The following is a 15,221-nucleotide window of genomic DNA, read 5'->3' as shown; positions in this document are numbered from 1 at the left end:
CCGCCTCACGCACACACACAGCGCCCCCGAGCCAGCTCCCCTGCCCCACGCACACACAGAGTCCCCAAGCCCATTCCCCCACCCCACGCACACACAAGAGCGCTCCCAAGCCAGCGCCCCCACCCCACGCACACACAGGGCCCCCATGCCCGTTCCCCTGCCCCACGCACACACAGGGCCCCCATGCCCGTTCCCCTGCCCCACGCACACACAGGGCCCCCGAGCCCACTCCCCCACCCCACGCACACACAGGGCCCCCGAGCCCACTCCCCCGCTCCATGCACATATGGGGCTTCCAAGTCCACTCCCCCGCCCCCCCCCCCACAGGGCCCCCCAAGCCAGCACCCCTGCCCCACGAACACACAGTGCCCCCGAGCCCGCTCCCCTGCCCCACGCACACACACCGCCCCGAAGCCAGCTCCCCCATCCCCCCACACACAGCACCCCCAAGTCAGCTCCCCCACCCCCCCACACAACACCCCCAGAGCCAGCTACATATACAGCTCCCCCAAGCCCGTTCCTTTGCACACACACACAGAGGACCCCCAAGCCTGCTGCTCCCCTCCCCATGCACACACAGCGCCCACGAGCCCACTGTTCCCCACACACACAAACAGCGCCCCCAAGCCCGATCCCCATCTATGCACACACAGCACCTCAGCTCCCGCTCCCCCCCACACACAAACACACAGCGCCCCTGCTCCGCACCCACAGAGTCCCTGGAGCCTGCTCCCCCCCCACACACAGTGCCTGAGCCCACTGCCCCCCCCCCACGCACACAGAACACTCCCAAGCCCACTGCCCCCCCCAAGCACACACAGTGCCCTCGAGCCCAATCCCCGCCACATGCACACATCGCCCCTGAGCTCTCTACTCCCTGGCACACAGAGCCAGCTCCCGCCACGCACACACAGCGCCACCAAGCCCACCTGCCCCCCCAATGAACACAGAGCTCCCCAAACTCCACTCTCTCAACAGCACCCCCAAAGCTCGCTGCCTCCCATGCACACACAGCATCCCCAAGCCTGCTTCCCCCCACACATGCACACATAGCACCCCCTCACACACACCCCATGCATACACAGTGCCCTCAGTGCCCGCTCCCCCCAAATGCGCACAGAGCACCACCGGGCCCGCTGCCGTTCCCATGCATACACAGTGCCCTCGGAGCCTGCTCCCACACACACACACACACAGCGATGCCAAGCCTGCTCCCCCTGATGCATGCACAGCGCCCATGAGCCCGCTGTACCTCCCCATGTGCACACACAGCACCCCCAAACCCACTCCCCCAGCACACACACACAGCACCCTCTGAGCCTGCTCTCCCTCAAACACACAGCAGCCTTGGAGCCTGCTCCCTCCCCACACACACACACAGAGCTGCATCAGAGCCACTTCACCCACCACACGGACCACAGGGCCTGGTCCCCCCTCACACACAGGGTCCCCCAGACCATACCCCTCCTTCTCTGTGTTCCCAGGGCCAGGCCAGCTGGCAAGAGGGTGCAGGATTTGGCAGGAGCAGAGCTGCAGCTTAGATGAGAATGAGCCATTACATGGGGGGAGGGGGCTGAAGGGACTAAGGGGGAGAAAGAAATGGTCAGCTTGAGGTGGGGAGGGAGCCAAAAGGTTCTTGGGAGCAGGGGAGGGGATAGCCCAAGGTTGGGAGGGACAGTGCCCTCCCTCCCCTGCAAGCTCCGGCCATGCTGCTCTCCCGGACGCTCCTTGGGATTGTTTCCTTCCTGGCCACAGTCCAGGATCCCCCAGCGCCATTTACAGCTTCCGATGAGCTTCCTGCAGCGCGGCTCAGAGCCGCCAGCCCCGTGGGCGCACACACCAGGGCAGGGGGAGAGACACACCCCCAACAACCCCTGCCCCCAGGGCTGAGGGAGGGGACAGCATCCCCCCAAACAGGTTCCTCCAGCACTGTCCGGGCCAGGACCCCACACACCAACCCCTGCTTCCCCCAAATGCTGCCCCCCACCCCGGGCCCCTCACCCGGCAGACAGGCACACTCGTAGCTCAGCTCCCCGGTCTGGCGACACGTGCCCCCATTGAGGCACTGCGAGGGCGCACAGGGTGTGTAGACGCTCTCGCACAGCTGCCCCGTGAAGCCAGCTGGGCATTGGCAGCGGAAGGAGCCTGGCGTGTTGAAGCAGGTGCCCCCATGGCGGCAGACACCCGGTGCCCGGCACTCGTCCACGTCCGTGCGGCAGTTGCGGCCCTGGTAGCCTGGCGGGCAGGTGCAGTTGTAGCGACTGTTCCAGTTGGTGCAGCGGGCCCCATTGGCACAGGGGTTGTTGGCGCAGGCATCACCCAGGGAGCAGTCCTGACCTAGGGGGGGATGACTGTGAGCAGGACCTGGTTGGGCATGAGGACAGCCCAAAGAGCCCTTCCCCCTAGGCCCAGCAGGTCCCCATCCCAGGGCCAAGGTGTGCTCAGCCCTCTTCCCGCGCCAGCCTTATTCAGTCAGGTTCCATTCCCCTCACCTGGCTGGGCTGAGGGTCCCTCTCCATATCCCACAGCCCCCATCTCCCCTAGGCCTGCGTGGCATCGGTTCTCCCTGGGCCTGGTCAGATCCTGGCCCCGCCTCCAACCGGACCAAGCTGGGTCCCACCCCCTCCCCAGCCTCCCCTAGAGCAGCATGCCCCCCGCCCACATGACCCTCACCTCGGAAGCCTTTGGGACAGGTGCACTGGTACTGCACAGTGCCATCCTTGAGGGAGCTCTCACACATGCCCCCATTGGCACAGGGCGACTGGTGGCAGGGGTCCTGGAACTGGCAACGCTCGCCAATCAGCCCGGGCTGGCACCTGCAGAGAGGGGGCATGCTGGTGTGAGTCCCTCCCTCAGGGGGAGGAATGGGACTACGGGCACGGAACAAGTGCAGGAAGGACACATGCCCACCACCACTGAATCTGGGCGCCTTATACATCACTTCACTGGCAATGACGTTCCTAGGGGCAGCATCATGGAGTCTCCGGCTGGTCTGCCTTTCCAGGGCAGCATGGGAGGTTAGAGTCCATCAATTTCCTCTGCTTTTATTGGTTGCCAGGGGTTCCTGGTGGGCGGGGGGGGGGGGGAGATGTCTCTGGCCCAGACCATCCCCCCACTGTGCTCTGTGGGCGGGCACCCAGACCTGCACTCAGCACCCAACCATGGGCCCCTATGCTACAATACATCAGCCACCTCCATCCCTCAGCTCCATCAAGCTGCCCCCAGGGTAGCCCGGCTCTCATGCAGTTGGTGCTGGTCCTGGGGGCTGCCCCAGATCTCAGGTTATTCCCTCCAACAGACATTGCTTGGCACTGCTTTGCTCCAAACATCCCCTACCCTGTGCTGCCCATTTGCCCTGTGGGCTCAGTTCCCTCTGCAGGGCCTCAACTGGCACCAGCTTAGACTCATCATTGTGCCAGCTGCTCACTTTGCCCCCTCCTTGTTCCCTCAGCCCTTGCCAGATCTCCACTGAAGCCTTTAACCTCCCTCTCTGCTCCCCAAAGGGGGAGCCTCCCAGCCTTGGTGTATAGCCCTGGCCAGGGGAGAAGGGGCTGCTGAGTCTGACTTTTCTTCCTGCCCCTGAGGACCGGTCTGTTGGCAAACCAGATTGGGCTCGGCCTCAGGGTACAGCTCCAAGCATGGGGGAAGCTGTGCCAATGCAAAGGGTCTCCCCACTGTGTAGCTATCCCTGCACAGGGAAGGAACCGTGCTACACCAGTACAGGGCACCTTTATAGCAGCAGAGCGACCCCCTCACATGAAGCTGTATGGGTAACCCCAGACTGGCACCACCCCCACTCCCGACAAACTGTGCAGAGCAGGCGTAAGCCAATTCAGGACCGACTCCCTGGGTCCCCTGCACCCTGTCATTCCTCAGAGCCCACCTGCTGCTGCACTTCTTCACCTCTTAGCACCTGGCCGACCATAGACCCTGCTCTGACCCCAGGACCCCACTGCCTAGAGCTCGTCGCAGGGGCAGCCCCAGGACCCCGCTCTGACCCCAGGACCCCACTGGCTAAAGCTTGTCCACAGGAGCAGCCCCAGGACCCTGCTCTGACCCAGGGACCCCATTACCTAGAGCTCATCGCAGGGGCACCCACTCCCAGTGGAACCTGGCCCAGCCAGTGGGTCTGTACCTCTCTCAGGGGAGAGCCTGGTGAGGGGTTCTCTGCCCTGCCCCCCAAAGCTACACCTCCTTGGGGTGCATGCAGAAGGAGTAGGGTACTGAGTCCCTCCCACCCCCCACAAACTCCCTGTCACGCAGGGGCCCTGAACTCTGCCCCCGAGCTGGAGCAGTGCATGCTGGGAGCTCTGCAATAGGGAGGCGACAGAAGGGGCTGATCTGGGCTCTGCATGCACCACAGGGCTGGGTCCAAGACCAGCGGTGTGCAGGGGTGGAGGAGGGGAGGGCAGCCAAGCCTGCCAGGCTGGATAGGACCATCCTGCCTCCCCAGCCCCAGTTCTGGGCTTGCTCCTGACAACAGATCAGGGTTCAGGATGGAGCCAGTGCTGGGCAGCACCTGGGTGCCCCCCATCAGGCTGGGCCGGCTCCAGAGGGCACCGGCTGGGGGGAGCTGCACCACAGCCTGGGTACTGGTGCACAGACTGTACCCCAAATCTGCTCCCGTCTCTGGCTCAGCGGCAGCCCCGGCCGACCCCCAGCCCCGTCTGCCATCACCAGGGCAACGCAGAATGCCTGTTTACTCTGTTGTCCAGGACCTGCAAACCAGGCCCTCAATTCCAGGGGCGGAGATGACGACCCTGCAGCAGAGACAGGGGGACGGTCAGTTCACCCCACAGCAGAACGGGGGCTCCCAGCCTGCTCTATACTGCACCCCCTGCTGGGAGAGGCTGGGACTGGAGGAGCTCCAGCACCTACAGGCAGGTACCACAGGACAGCAGGGATTCTGTCCAGGTCTGGAATTACACCAGCTCCCCAGAGTGCTGGGCCCTTCTGGGGGACTCAAGCCCTACCCCACAGAGCTGGGGGCTTGGTCCAACAAGGGAAGAAGAGAGGGCAGCGCGGTGCTAGAGCACACATGGTGCTGGGGGCACAGACAGGGTGGAGGAGAGGGATGGTGAGGAGATAGACAGAGCAGACCAGATCCCCCCTGCCTGCCAGACCCACAGGCCCATCCAGCCTTGTAGCCCTTCTCTCCTGCCCCACTGGACCAGATGGGAGCCATGGGACCATCTAGACCATAACCCCCCTACACCAGGCTCAGACCCACTGACCAATACTGCCTGTAGGAACTCCACCCCCTCCCCATCCCCTGGTGTGCTGGTCCCTGCCTGACCCTTGTGCCCTGGAGCCTGCAAATGGTTACGCCTGCCTCAGCTACAGTCATGGCAAATGTCACCGACCAGATTAGGCCACAGCCCCCCAAGCAGTGACATGGGCAGCTCCACTGGCCCCAGTACAGACCAGGAATGCCCTGTGGACCCCCATCCCCATCCTGCTTACTCCATTTTGGGCTCCCTCCAACAGCACTTGGTGAGATGCCAACTCCCCTCTCCCTGCATGTGTGTGGGGGAGGGCACCCTGAGTGCAGAGCTGGGGTTGGCAGAGCTTCCCACCCCATCTATCCACCCACTCAACTCCTGGAAAGGGAAAGGAGATGTGGGGACAGGCGTCCCTGTGGCAGGAAGCAGAAGGGGAGCAGGGCCCTGTATCCCAGCACCAGGCAGCTCCCTCCCCTGCAGGCAGAGCCAGGCTCCCACGCTGGGAAGCAGCCCCCTTCCCAGCCCCTTGGCAGTGCTCCTGCCTGCTCATGTCTGGGGAGTGGAGCCGGCATCCAGCCTGCTCCATGGGGCGGTGACTCAGCGGCTCCACTGCCACATCACCCCATGAGTCACCCCGGCGGCTGCCTCAGGCACCCACTCCTGGAGGGATGGGACGCCCCTGGGCACGAGAGCGCACGGCGGCACAACTTCCCCCCATACCTCCCAGCCGCAGGAGGCAGAGTCAGCTTTAGAGGATAGAACCCAGGAGTCCTGACTCCCAGCCCGCCTCCCATTGCTCTGACCACCAGACCACACTGCCCTTCTGCGCCCAGAATGCCCCTTCACCTGGCAGATGGGGGCTATCCTGGCATGTGCCCCCTCCCATCCCCCAATGGACTCTGTTGCACTCCCTGACCTCACCTCCCTGTTCCAATTCCATCGTCCCACATGCATTCCCCAGCAGCCCCCTCCCGCATCCATCCTCACTCCCCTCACCCCATCTCCCATCAGCCCCTGCTCCAATCCTGTCCCCCACCTCTCCACTTCTCCAACTCCCATGTTCATTTGGTGCCCCCTCCTGCGGCGCCTGGGCGAGCACAATCCAGACTAAACTAGCCCCCCCTTCTCACCCCGAGGGCGCCTCGCAAAGGGACCCAGGTGACAAACCCATCTCCAGGCTGGCACAGTAGGGCCCATGGGGCCCAGCATACTGGGAGGGGAGGGGGAAGGATTTCTGGCACTAGGATGGAGATACGTTTCTCCTCCTTCCAGCCCTCCCTGAGCCAGTTCCAACCCGTTCGACAGGTTCCAGCAGCATCAGCACCATGCTGAGCCAAACGGCAGGGAGAGCCCCCTGGTCACTCCTCTCTGCCACGCCCATCCTGCCTCCCTGGCTTCCCTCTGTCCCCTGCCCCCTTCCTGCCTGCCCGGCTGTGCCTCTCTGCTCCCTGTCGCTCCCGTCCTGTCGCCCTGGCCACCCCTCTCTACCCCCTGCCTCCCTTCTGCCCCAGAGCTGCTCCTCTCTGCCCCATCCCCCTCTTATCCCCCCTGGCCTTTTCTCTCTGCTCCCCACCCCCTGGCCACTCCTAGCTGTCCTCCTGAATGTCCCCTGTGCCACGCCCCCCCCAATGCTCCTCTCTGCCCTCCCAGCTGCCCCCTCATGCCCCCGCACTGTTCCTCTCTCCCTGCTCCCACCCTCTTGGCCACTCCTCTCTGCCCCTCTCCAGTCCCCCCTCCGTTGGCTGCTCCTCCCCTCTGCACCTCACCATGCCTCTCCTACCCACCCCGGCTGCTCATTTCTGCCCCCATCTCCAATCATCTCTGCTTCTGCTGTGCCCCTTCCACCCCTCCACTGACCTTCTCTGCCCTCCACTGCTCCCCTCCCGCCCTTCCCACTCCCTGATCCTCAGTGGCCCTGCCATACACCTCCTGCCCCCCACACCCAATCCTCTCTGCCCCCTCCCCGATTCTCCCACAGCACTGGGGGACTGTCTCCAGAGCATCAAGAACCCAGCATGCAGACAGGAGCCTGTTCCAGTAAGATGGGGCAGGGAGCTGGGGGCACTGTGTTTGTTCTTGCACTGGGCCAGGTCAGCATTCAGCTGGTGCTCCAGTCCCACACTCCAGCCCACGATTTCCAGTGGCCAGGCAGCAAGGCCCCATCCAGATCCTACTCCTGCTCCAGGCCAGGCAGCGCCACAGCCGGTGATTCACCTGTTCGGGGCGGGGCAGCAGGAGGCCCATCCACCTGTCTGGCATTCCAACGCAGGCAGCAAGGAGACGGGAACCTGCTACTGCGAGCTCCGAGCTCCGGCACCTGCCTGCAAGGCCGCTGTGCCATGGCCTGGCACTAGGGGCAGCGGGGACCGGGCAAGGGCACAGCACAGAAACTATTCAGCTATTCCTGGCTCACTCGGCAGGAAGTGGTGGGCACAGGGCCACCCAGGCTACCCGTACAGAGCCAGCCGCTGCCCCCATCAGGCTCCAACCACTTCCGCCTGGAACCTACAACCTGGGTTACAGGTCAGAGATGGCTCTGCAGAGAGACTGCCAAGAGCTGCCGAGGCCCCCTTCACCCAGTCTCCAGGGCTCAGCCCCATCTGGTTCCAACTCCCCAGCATCAGGGCCTGGAGCCCTGCCCTGGAGAGAGAATTCCCAAATAATCAGCCTGCCTTGCTCCACTGGCAGCCCCCACCACCAGAGCTCGCACTGCAGAGTCAGACGCTGGAAGAAAATGGAAGTGATTCACAGAGAAAGTCATTACTGGGCTCAGAGATGGCAGGGTCTAGTGGTTAGAGCAGGGGCACTAGGAGTCAGGATTCCTGGGTTCTATCCCCAGCTCTGCTCCCATGAAGCAGGGTGATGACATTCACTGAAGCACCCCAGGCTAGTCAGCTCCAGCCCCTTGCTGCTGGATCGCTAGGGCTCTGCAAACCTGTCAGGTGACACAGCACGACAGAAGTGGCAATTGCCATTCCAAACCCATCTCCCATCCACACTGACCGAGTGGGCCCAGGCACGGCAGGAGCTGCCATGGCCCAATGCCGCCTTCCCTTTGTTCCCAGCCCCCTCCCCACCAGCAGCTGGAGTTCCTGGGTCCCCCCATATGGCCTTTATAGCATCCCCACCAGGGAAAGCACCTGGCCAGGCTGGGACCCCCGTCAGCCCCTTCCCCGGTGGTCCAGCCAGGGCCAGGGAGACAAACAGCCTCTCTTCGGGTGCTCCCGCACACAGGGCTGAGAACCAGGAAACTCAGCACACTCCTTCCTGGCCTCTCCCATGCGGGCCAGCTGCTCCAATGGGGGCTGGGGAAGGGGGTCAGCCCAGTCACCCTAGCCTGATGGGGTCAGCTCAGCTCCGGACGCAGCCTGGGTCTCACATCCCCCGCCACCCAGCTCTGCAGATCAGCAGCTGCTTCCTTTCCAAGAGCTGTCTACAGTCGCTGGGATCAAATGACTCCACGGCCCCCTCCTGAAGAGGCCCCCTGTCTGGGAGACTCTAGGAAGGAGGCCGGGCAGAAGGAGCTCAGCCCCACACCCCGCCAGAAAGTGGGGAGTCGCAGGCGGCCAGCGCACTGCTAACACTGCTCTGCAATCTGGGATTGCAACAGCCACCCCAGGGAGGAAATAAGGGTAGGCAGATCTCAGCCCCTTTGCCAGTAGGGGCGGGCAGGGGAGAGGGCCAGAGGATGTGAGCCCCAGGGCGTCAGTTCTCCGCCCAGGGAGTCCCAAAGAAAACATCCAGGCACTTTGTCACTCTGTCCTCCACTAGCCCCCCCCCAGGCACAAGATTCACCTCTTCTGCAGCCGCCCTCCCAGCTCATCCGACCCCAGCTGGAAGCCCTTTCTCCTGCCCCCTGTGTCAACAAGCATCACCCCACGTTCCCCTCACCAGCGCGGGGCCTGAGGGACAGGAGGGGTCACACCCAACAGTCAGGCCTCCAGAGTCAGAGTGAGTTGCCCACTGCCTGGCTGCTGACATTCCTCATTCCACATGGAAACAGATCCACCCCATCCCCCGCACTCTTATAACCCCCTCACTCTGCCCCAAGCATACCCCACTCCCATCAGCTCAGGGCAACCCCTAGCCCCTCCCACATGCTCACAGCACCAGCAGGGTGTGACTCCCCTCCCTTGGCCTGGCAAGGGTCCCTTCTGCTGCATCCCTTCCCAGGCGCCACAAGGCACAGGCAAGAGGCTACCTCACAATAAGTGGCTGCTCCCCACATCCCCCAGCCCTGACCCTCTGCCCTGCCGGAGTTTCCTACCCCCAGGCAGCTCTTCCAGCTCCACTGAGCAGAGCAGCAACTGGGGCTTGGTGCCATGACACCCCTCCCCCCGCCCCGCTGGCTGGCACTCCCCAATCACCACCAGCTCCTTGGGGCAGGGCCATCCCAGGCACGGTAACGGGGCTATGCAGGCCCCCAGCCAAGGGCATACATCAAGGGAGGCACAGCAACATGGGGGCAGGGGCAGAGACAGGAACAAAACACAGTGCTCCAGAACCTGGCCTGGGACGGCTGAACCACTGGGCCAGGCTGCCCTTACTCCTTATGGCTGCACTGCCGGGAACCACCCTCCCTCCTGCTAACCCAGTCCCAGGCCTCTAGTTCCTGCTGGTTCAGACCTGCCCATCCCCTCACCCCAGGGAGAGAGGGTGGGAAAGCCCACCCCCTCCCCCCGCAGCCTGTGAGCAACACTCCACCACCATGGAGCCCGTCTTGCCCACAGCCCCGTGCTGGATGGCAGTGGGCATGGATCCCAACCTGCAGGGTAGGGGGTCACTTACACGCAGGCTGCCTTCCCGTTGGAGTAGAGGATGCACTGGCCGCCATTCTCACAGGGCATGGAGCCTTCCAGACACTGCACGGCTGCAGGGAGAGAGCGGGAGGGAGCCCATTAGACCACAAAGGAGTGGACCCCTCACCTCCCTGTCCCCATCCCCATGCAGAACTCCCTCGCACTCAGCCCCTCAGTGGGGAGACCAGCTCAGTCACTGGCCATGCCAGCTGCACCAAGAAAGGGGCATCAGGGCACTGGGATCCAGGGGCTTCCTAGCAGCAACCCCTGACAGCAGCTGCTCTTTGCTTCCCTGTCTCCCTGTTCCCCTGCCCCACCCAGATGGTCCCTGGTCCATCACCCATCTGGCTTAGAGCACACTGTTCAGGGCAAGTCCCAGGGAACATCAGAGCACCCCATAAACTGGATGGATGTGGCAGGACCCTGCCCATAACCCAAGCCCCACCCTTAAATGATCAACAGCAATGCTGCTATCAGGGCTGGGATTTAAACAGCCATCATTAGGCTTCAGAGTCAACGCCACACTGACACTGGTACTGAAGTTGCATGGGGAAAGTTTCATCCCAGCAGCAGCAGGCAAAGGGAAGACACACACACCACAAACCAGGAGGGCAGCTGACAGACAAGTTCCATGTATGACTAGGAAGTTTAACTTGGGGGTGCCCCCTACCAATGAGCCTAGGAAAGGTCTGTGTGACTCCACCACCACCAGCCCCCAGTGCCATCCAGCACGAGGGGGGGAAGGAGTTTCCAGGGCTCTGGGCACAACCTGCAGGTTCCAGTCAGATGCTAGGGCCTCGCACCCCCGGGACCAAGGGAACAGCAGTCAGCTCCCAGAGCTCCTGCTCCCAGAACCTTCTGCCCTGTGGCACATGGTCCCAGGCCACCAGGACCCCAGAGAGAGAGCAGGGCCTGTCAGAGCCTCAGAGCACAGCCAGTGTCTTCATCAAGTGTCCAGGGACCTGCCCTGCTAATCTCTGCCCCTTCCCGGGCCCCTCATACAGCAGTAGCCTGCAAGCTCGGACCTCGGCTCAGACCCTGCCAAGGAGGCTGGGCCATGCCAGGCAGTAAAGGGCTACAGGCAAAACAGAGCTGGGGGCCTCGGCCCCACATGTAGGGGACAGAGCAGCACAGCTGGGAGGGGATTGAGACTGCACCCTCCTGGGTGTTACAGCATCTTGAGGCCCCACAACTCCCTGACAAACAAGCCAGGAACCTCCACTCACCGCTCATCCTACAGCCAGTCCAGCCCAGCCCTCTGCCTCCACTCTGAGTGCAAGGCTCCCACAGCCTGGGGATGGAGGGTCACTCTGAGGGAGACTGACTCAGACAGCCCCCCTCAACCCCCAGCACGGGGACCTGTTGCCCAGGGCAACCCCAGCTCTGCCAAGCCCCACAGGCTCCTGAAGAAGCCTCCCCAGGAACAGTGAGACCCTGTGCCAGGATGACAGTGACCAGCTGCCAGCCCTGGCTGGACCCAATCTAGGGTCGAGGAACCAGTACACCCAGCCCTGTGAGCCCTCTCCCCTTCCATACCCCTGGGCAGCTTTGCCTGCAGCTGGGCTAGCATGGGGGGGGGCAAACTAGAGACACCCCACAACCGCCTCATGGGCCAATGCTTGGGCTTCTAATGGTACTCACTGGAAGGGTAGGGTGGGCTGGTCCCAGCCCCCCCAGATGGACTGGCCCCCTGAATAAATGGGGTTTAAACATCTCTATGCCCCTGGGGCTGCAGTTCCAGGCCCTATGAAGGAGCCAATCCCAAAAGAAAACCCCAGCAGCAGTTTTCCATGGCTGGGGAGCAGGACGAGGCACAAACCCAACAGCCCCCTCCCCTCCCCCATACAGAGAGAGAGAGGAGGCCGAGCCTGGGCCCCACAGGCCACGTAGGGCTCAGGGGCTTCACTCCTTCCCCCACCAGCCATTTCCTCCAGACCCACTTGGAGCGCGCTGCGTGCCCAGCACACAGATCAGCTCCCAGAGACAATGCTGCCCCCGCCCCCGCCCCTCTCCCCCACTCCAGCCCCCAGAGCCAGTACTGCAGTGGAATTTGCTCAGCCGGCTCCCTCCCCACACACGGCTGCAACTGAAGGGATGGCATGAGGTTTAGACAGCTCCACCACACATACCCTGATCCCTGGGCTCCTTTGCCCTTGATGCCAAACCCCAGCCCCATGAGGGGCCCCAGGCGCAGCAGCTTTGGGGGAGGGGGACGAGATGCTGAGAGGCTCATTCTCCTGGGTAGCTGGCGGGGCTGTCCCAGGTGCCAGGCGGCGGCTTGGTCCCCCATGGAACCCCCCGCCTGTCAGGCACAGATGTGTCTGGGGAGCAGCAAACCCAGTCGTGCCCCCACAGTGGAGCGGGGGCCTGTTCCACACTGAGATACGTGCGATGAGAGGGCCCCCCGCTCCCCAGTGTGATACCCAGGGCAGGCCCAGCAGCGGAGGGGGCAGAGTTTTAAGAAGAGCCCTAACTTCTTCCAGCCTAGAGTGAGAAGGGGGAGAGGGGGGTCCCCAGAACATTAACCCCTTGAGTGCCAGCTCCAACTCCCCATCTGCAGGGAGGCCTAATGGGAAGTGCAATGGGGAACCCTCAGCATGCACAGCCCTCCAAAGAGAGCACGGACAGGAAACTAAGGCATAGAGATAGGAAGGGAGCTGCCTAAAGTCACCCAGTGAGTCAGTGGCACAGCTGGGAGAGAATCCAGGAGTCCTGACTGCCAGTCACTCTAATCCACTAGCCCCCACTTCCTTCCCAAAGCCAGGGACAGAACCCAGGAGTCCTGACTGCCAGCCCCTCCCCCCCAATTCTAACCCACTAGTGCCCACTTCCCTCCCCCCAAAAAATATAAACCCAGCAGCAGTCAAGGCCCCATCACTGCAGAAATTAAAAGACAGTGGAGATAAGAGGCTGTGGGAACGCTGGGGGAGTTCACACTGCCAAAGGTAGGGTAAGACAGGATGATCCTGGAAGCTCTGCTGCCCCGGAGGGCTCTGGGATTCCTAAGGGGGTGAGTCACAGAACAACCCCCCACACCTCCCCCAAGTCCTGTGTCCAAAGTGGAATATCTTCACACACAGGAACCCCGACCTGTGCTCAGAACACACAGCTGCTGCCAACACAAGCCACCCACCCCACTCCCTGCCAGCTTCTCACTCCGGCAGCCTGAGGCACAGTCTCCCATCAGCCCCTGCAGGCAAGGTGCTGCGAGCAGTGAGGGGCTCAGCACTGAGCCCTGGGAGCTCACAGGCACTGAGGGAGGCACTCTGCTGACACACACCTGGCCCAGCCCCAGCACCCGTATTCCCCCGCCCCCCACAGCTGAGACAGGGGCAGTGCATGCTGGGACACAGCCCCTCACCCCTCAGCATTAGGGGCTGGCAAGCTTTCCTGACAGGTATGCCAGGCAAGGCAGGGCACATACCTACAGTGTCTCCCACCCCGGCCCATGCTGCCCAGCAGCCCCAGTGCCCTGGGATCCTGACCACAGGCAGCCACGCAGGACCACTTAAGCTAGCGCAGTGAGGCAGGGACCCGACAGCCACAGTCAGCCCAGGGACTCCCAACTGCCTGAAACAGCACCTCAGGGGCCAAGCCAGCCCAATGTACATTGTCAAGCAGAACACAGGATCCAGAGCCACCCAGAGAGGAATGAACAAGGGGAAGGTGAGGCAGCCAGGGGTTCTACCCTCAGCTCTGCCAATGACTGGGCCAGTCACTTGCCCTCTCGGAGTCATCTCTGCTGGTGCAGAAGTAGCCCCAACCTGCCTCCTCTCTGGCATTTGTGAAGCCTCATGAGAAGCTCAGGGCCCCAGGAAGGGTTCAGCCAGCACCCCAGGCTGTTCAGTCAGGGATCCCATTGCTGCAACTCCCCCACTCCCCAGGGCAGGGGAAGGACTGCTCCTGCCAGCCAAGGACCCACGAATGGACCAGAACTGATCATCGCAGGATAGCGGAGCTGGCTCCTCTGGACTGGCAGACACAGCCAACTGCCCCTGCCCCAACAGTGCAGCCAATTCAGCGCCAAGTGGTTGGCTTGGGAGAGTCGGGGCCTCTGTGACTCAGCCCAGAGCAGGGGGACTGACTCATGCGGGGATGGTGAGAGTGGGAGACAGGACCTGTCACTTCCAAGGTGCAGTCCAAGCCCAGTATCCGGACCCCCACCACTGGCCCCATTAGGCACCCTTCGGTGCAACTGGCACCCCCAGCAGGGCCCAGGGAGGCTCACCTGCCCCTCACTCTCCCCATGGCAGGGGAAGGGGTCAGTGTTGCTAAAAACCCATGAGTGGAGGGGGGCTCGGGAGACATCACCAGCCCCAGGATTCCTGGTCTCCATCCTGGGTGGACGAGCAGGTTCAGGCCCTGATTCTGGGGCACATTTGGATGCTGTCCTGGGGAAAGCTATGCAGTCTGCAAGGCAGCAGGGGAGGGGGCTCACTAGCCAGGCAGAGAGCCCCTGAGAACAGGTCCACACTGTCCTGCTGGGCAGGAGACCATGGCCTGTGCTGGCTGTGCTGGGGCATGTGGGCCCCCCAGCCCCACTCCTCCCTGGCCAGTTGGGTCCCTGGGTCTCCCTGTTGCTGCAGCCAGCAGCTCTATGGGAGGAGTGTTTACAACCGGATTAGCCAGTGTGATTGTTCAGGCGGCTCCAGGGCCCTCTCCAGATTCCACAGCTCTCCAGCTGCCTGGCCGCTTTGTTCACAGGCTAGCAACACAGTGTGGGGAAGAAAGGGGCAGACCAGTGAATGGCCCAGCCAGCCGGCCCTCTCATGCATCTGGAGGGGAGGCAGCTGCTGCGGCTCTGAGCGCTCCTGGGAATAGCCAGCGCTGGGGAGGGGCAGGGTCCCACACTGTCTGTGGGTGAATGACAGAGGCCAGTGCCCAGAAGGGGGCCAGCACCATGGAGCCATTGCCTGCCACCCAATTCCTGTCCTCACCTCATTCCACAGGGCCCACAGGGGCAGCCACCCCCACCAACCCCTTCGCTTAGGGGGCAACATGGGGAGCCTGGCCACGAACCAGCCGGGTCCCACATAAACCATCGTGCTCCAGGGAGCCCATGCTGCTGCAGCAGGGCACAGAGAAGCCAGCTTTCTGGGAGCCAGGCTGCTCTGGAGGAAGGGGGAGGTTAAACAAGGGGTGACTAAAATCAACCAGGGAAAGTCCTAGAAAGCAGGAGACTTTGCAAAGGTAGGAGGAC

The 15,221-nt window shown here is 62.9% G+C and overlaps 1 protein-coding gene across 2 annotated transcripts in view; it reads right to left on the bottom strand.

Moving 5' to 3' along the window:
• NOTCH3 (notch receptor 3) overlaps positions 1-15,221 on the bottom strand; it is a 47,408-nt gene that overhangs the window by 29,586 nt on the left and 2,601 nt on the right. The window contains exons 2-4 of one of the 2 annotated variants that reach the window (XM_030545486.1): positions 10,011-10,092; positions 2,674-2,816; positions 2,002-2,337 (exon numbers count right to left, since the gene is read on the bottom strand). In XM_030545486.1, coding sequence (XP_030401346.1) covers positions 2,002-2,337; positions 2,674-2,816; positions 10,011-10,092 — 561 coding nt within the window. Of the gene's footprint in view, positions 1-1,462; positions 1,588-2,001; positions 2,338-2,673; positions 2,817-10,010; positions 10,093-15,221 lie in introns of those variants that run through there. The other variant, XM_030545487.1, reaches the window with a different exon arrangement.

This window comes from Gopherus evgoodei, unplaced genomic scaffold (assembly GCF_007399415.2).
Source record: "Gopherus evgoodei ecotype Sinaloan lineage unplaced genomic scaffold, rGopEvg1_v1.p scaffold_37_arrow_ctg1, whole genome shotgun sequence".
Classification (NCBI taxonomy): Eukaryota; Metazoa; Chordata; order Testudines; family Testudinidae; genus Gopherus; species Gopherus evgoodei.
The sequence above is the reverse complement of the archived record's forward strand: the minus strand, read 5'-3'. Positions and strand labels throughout refer to the sequence as shown.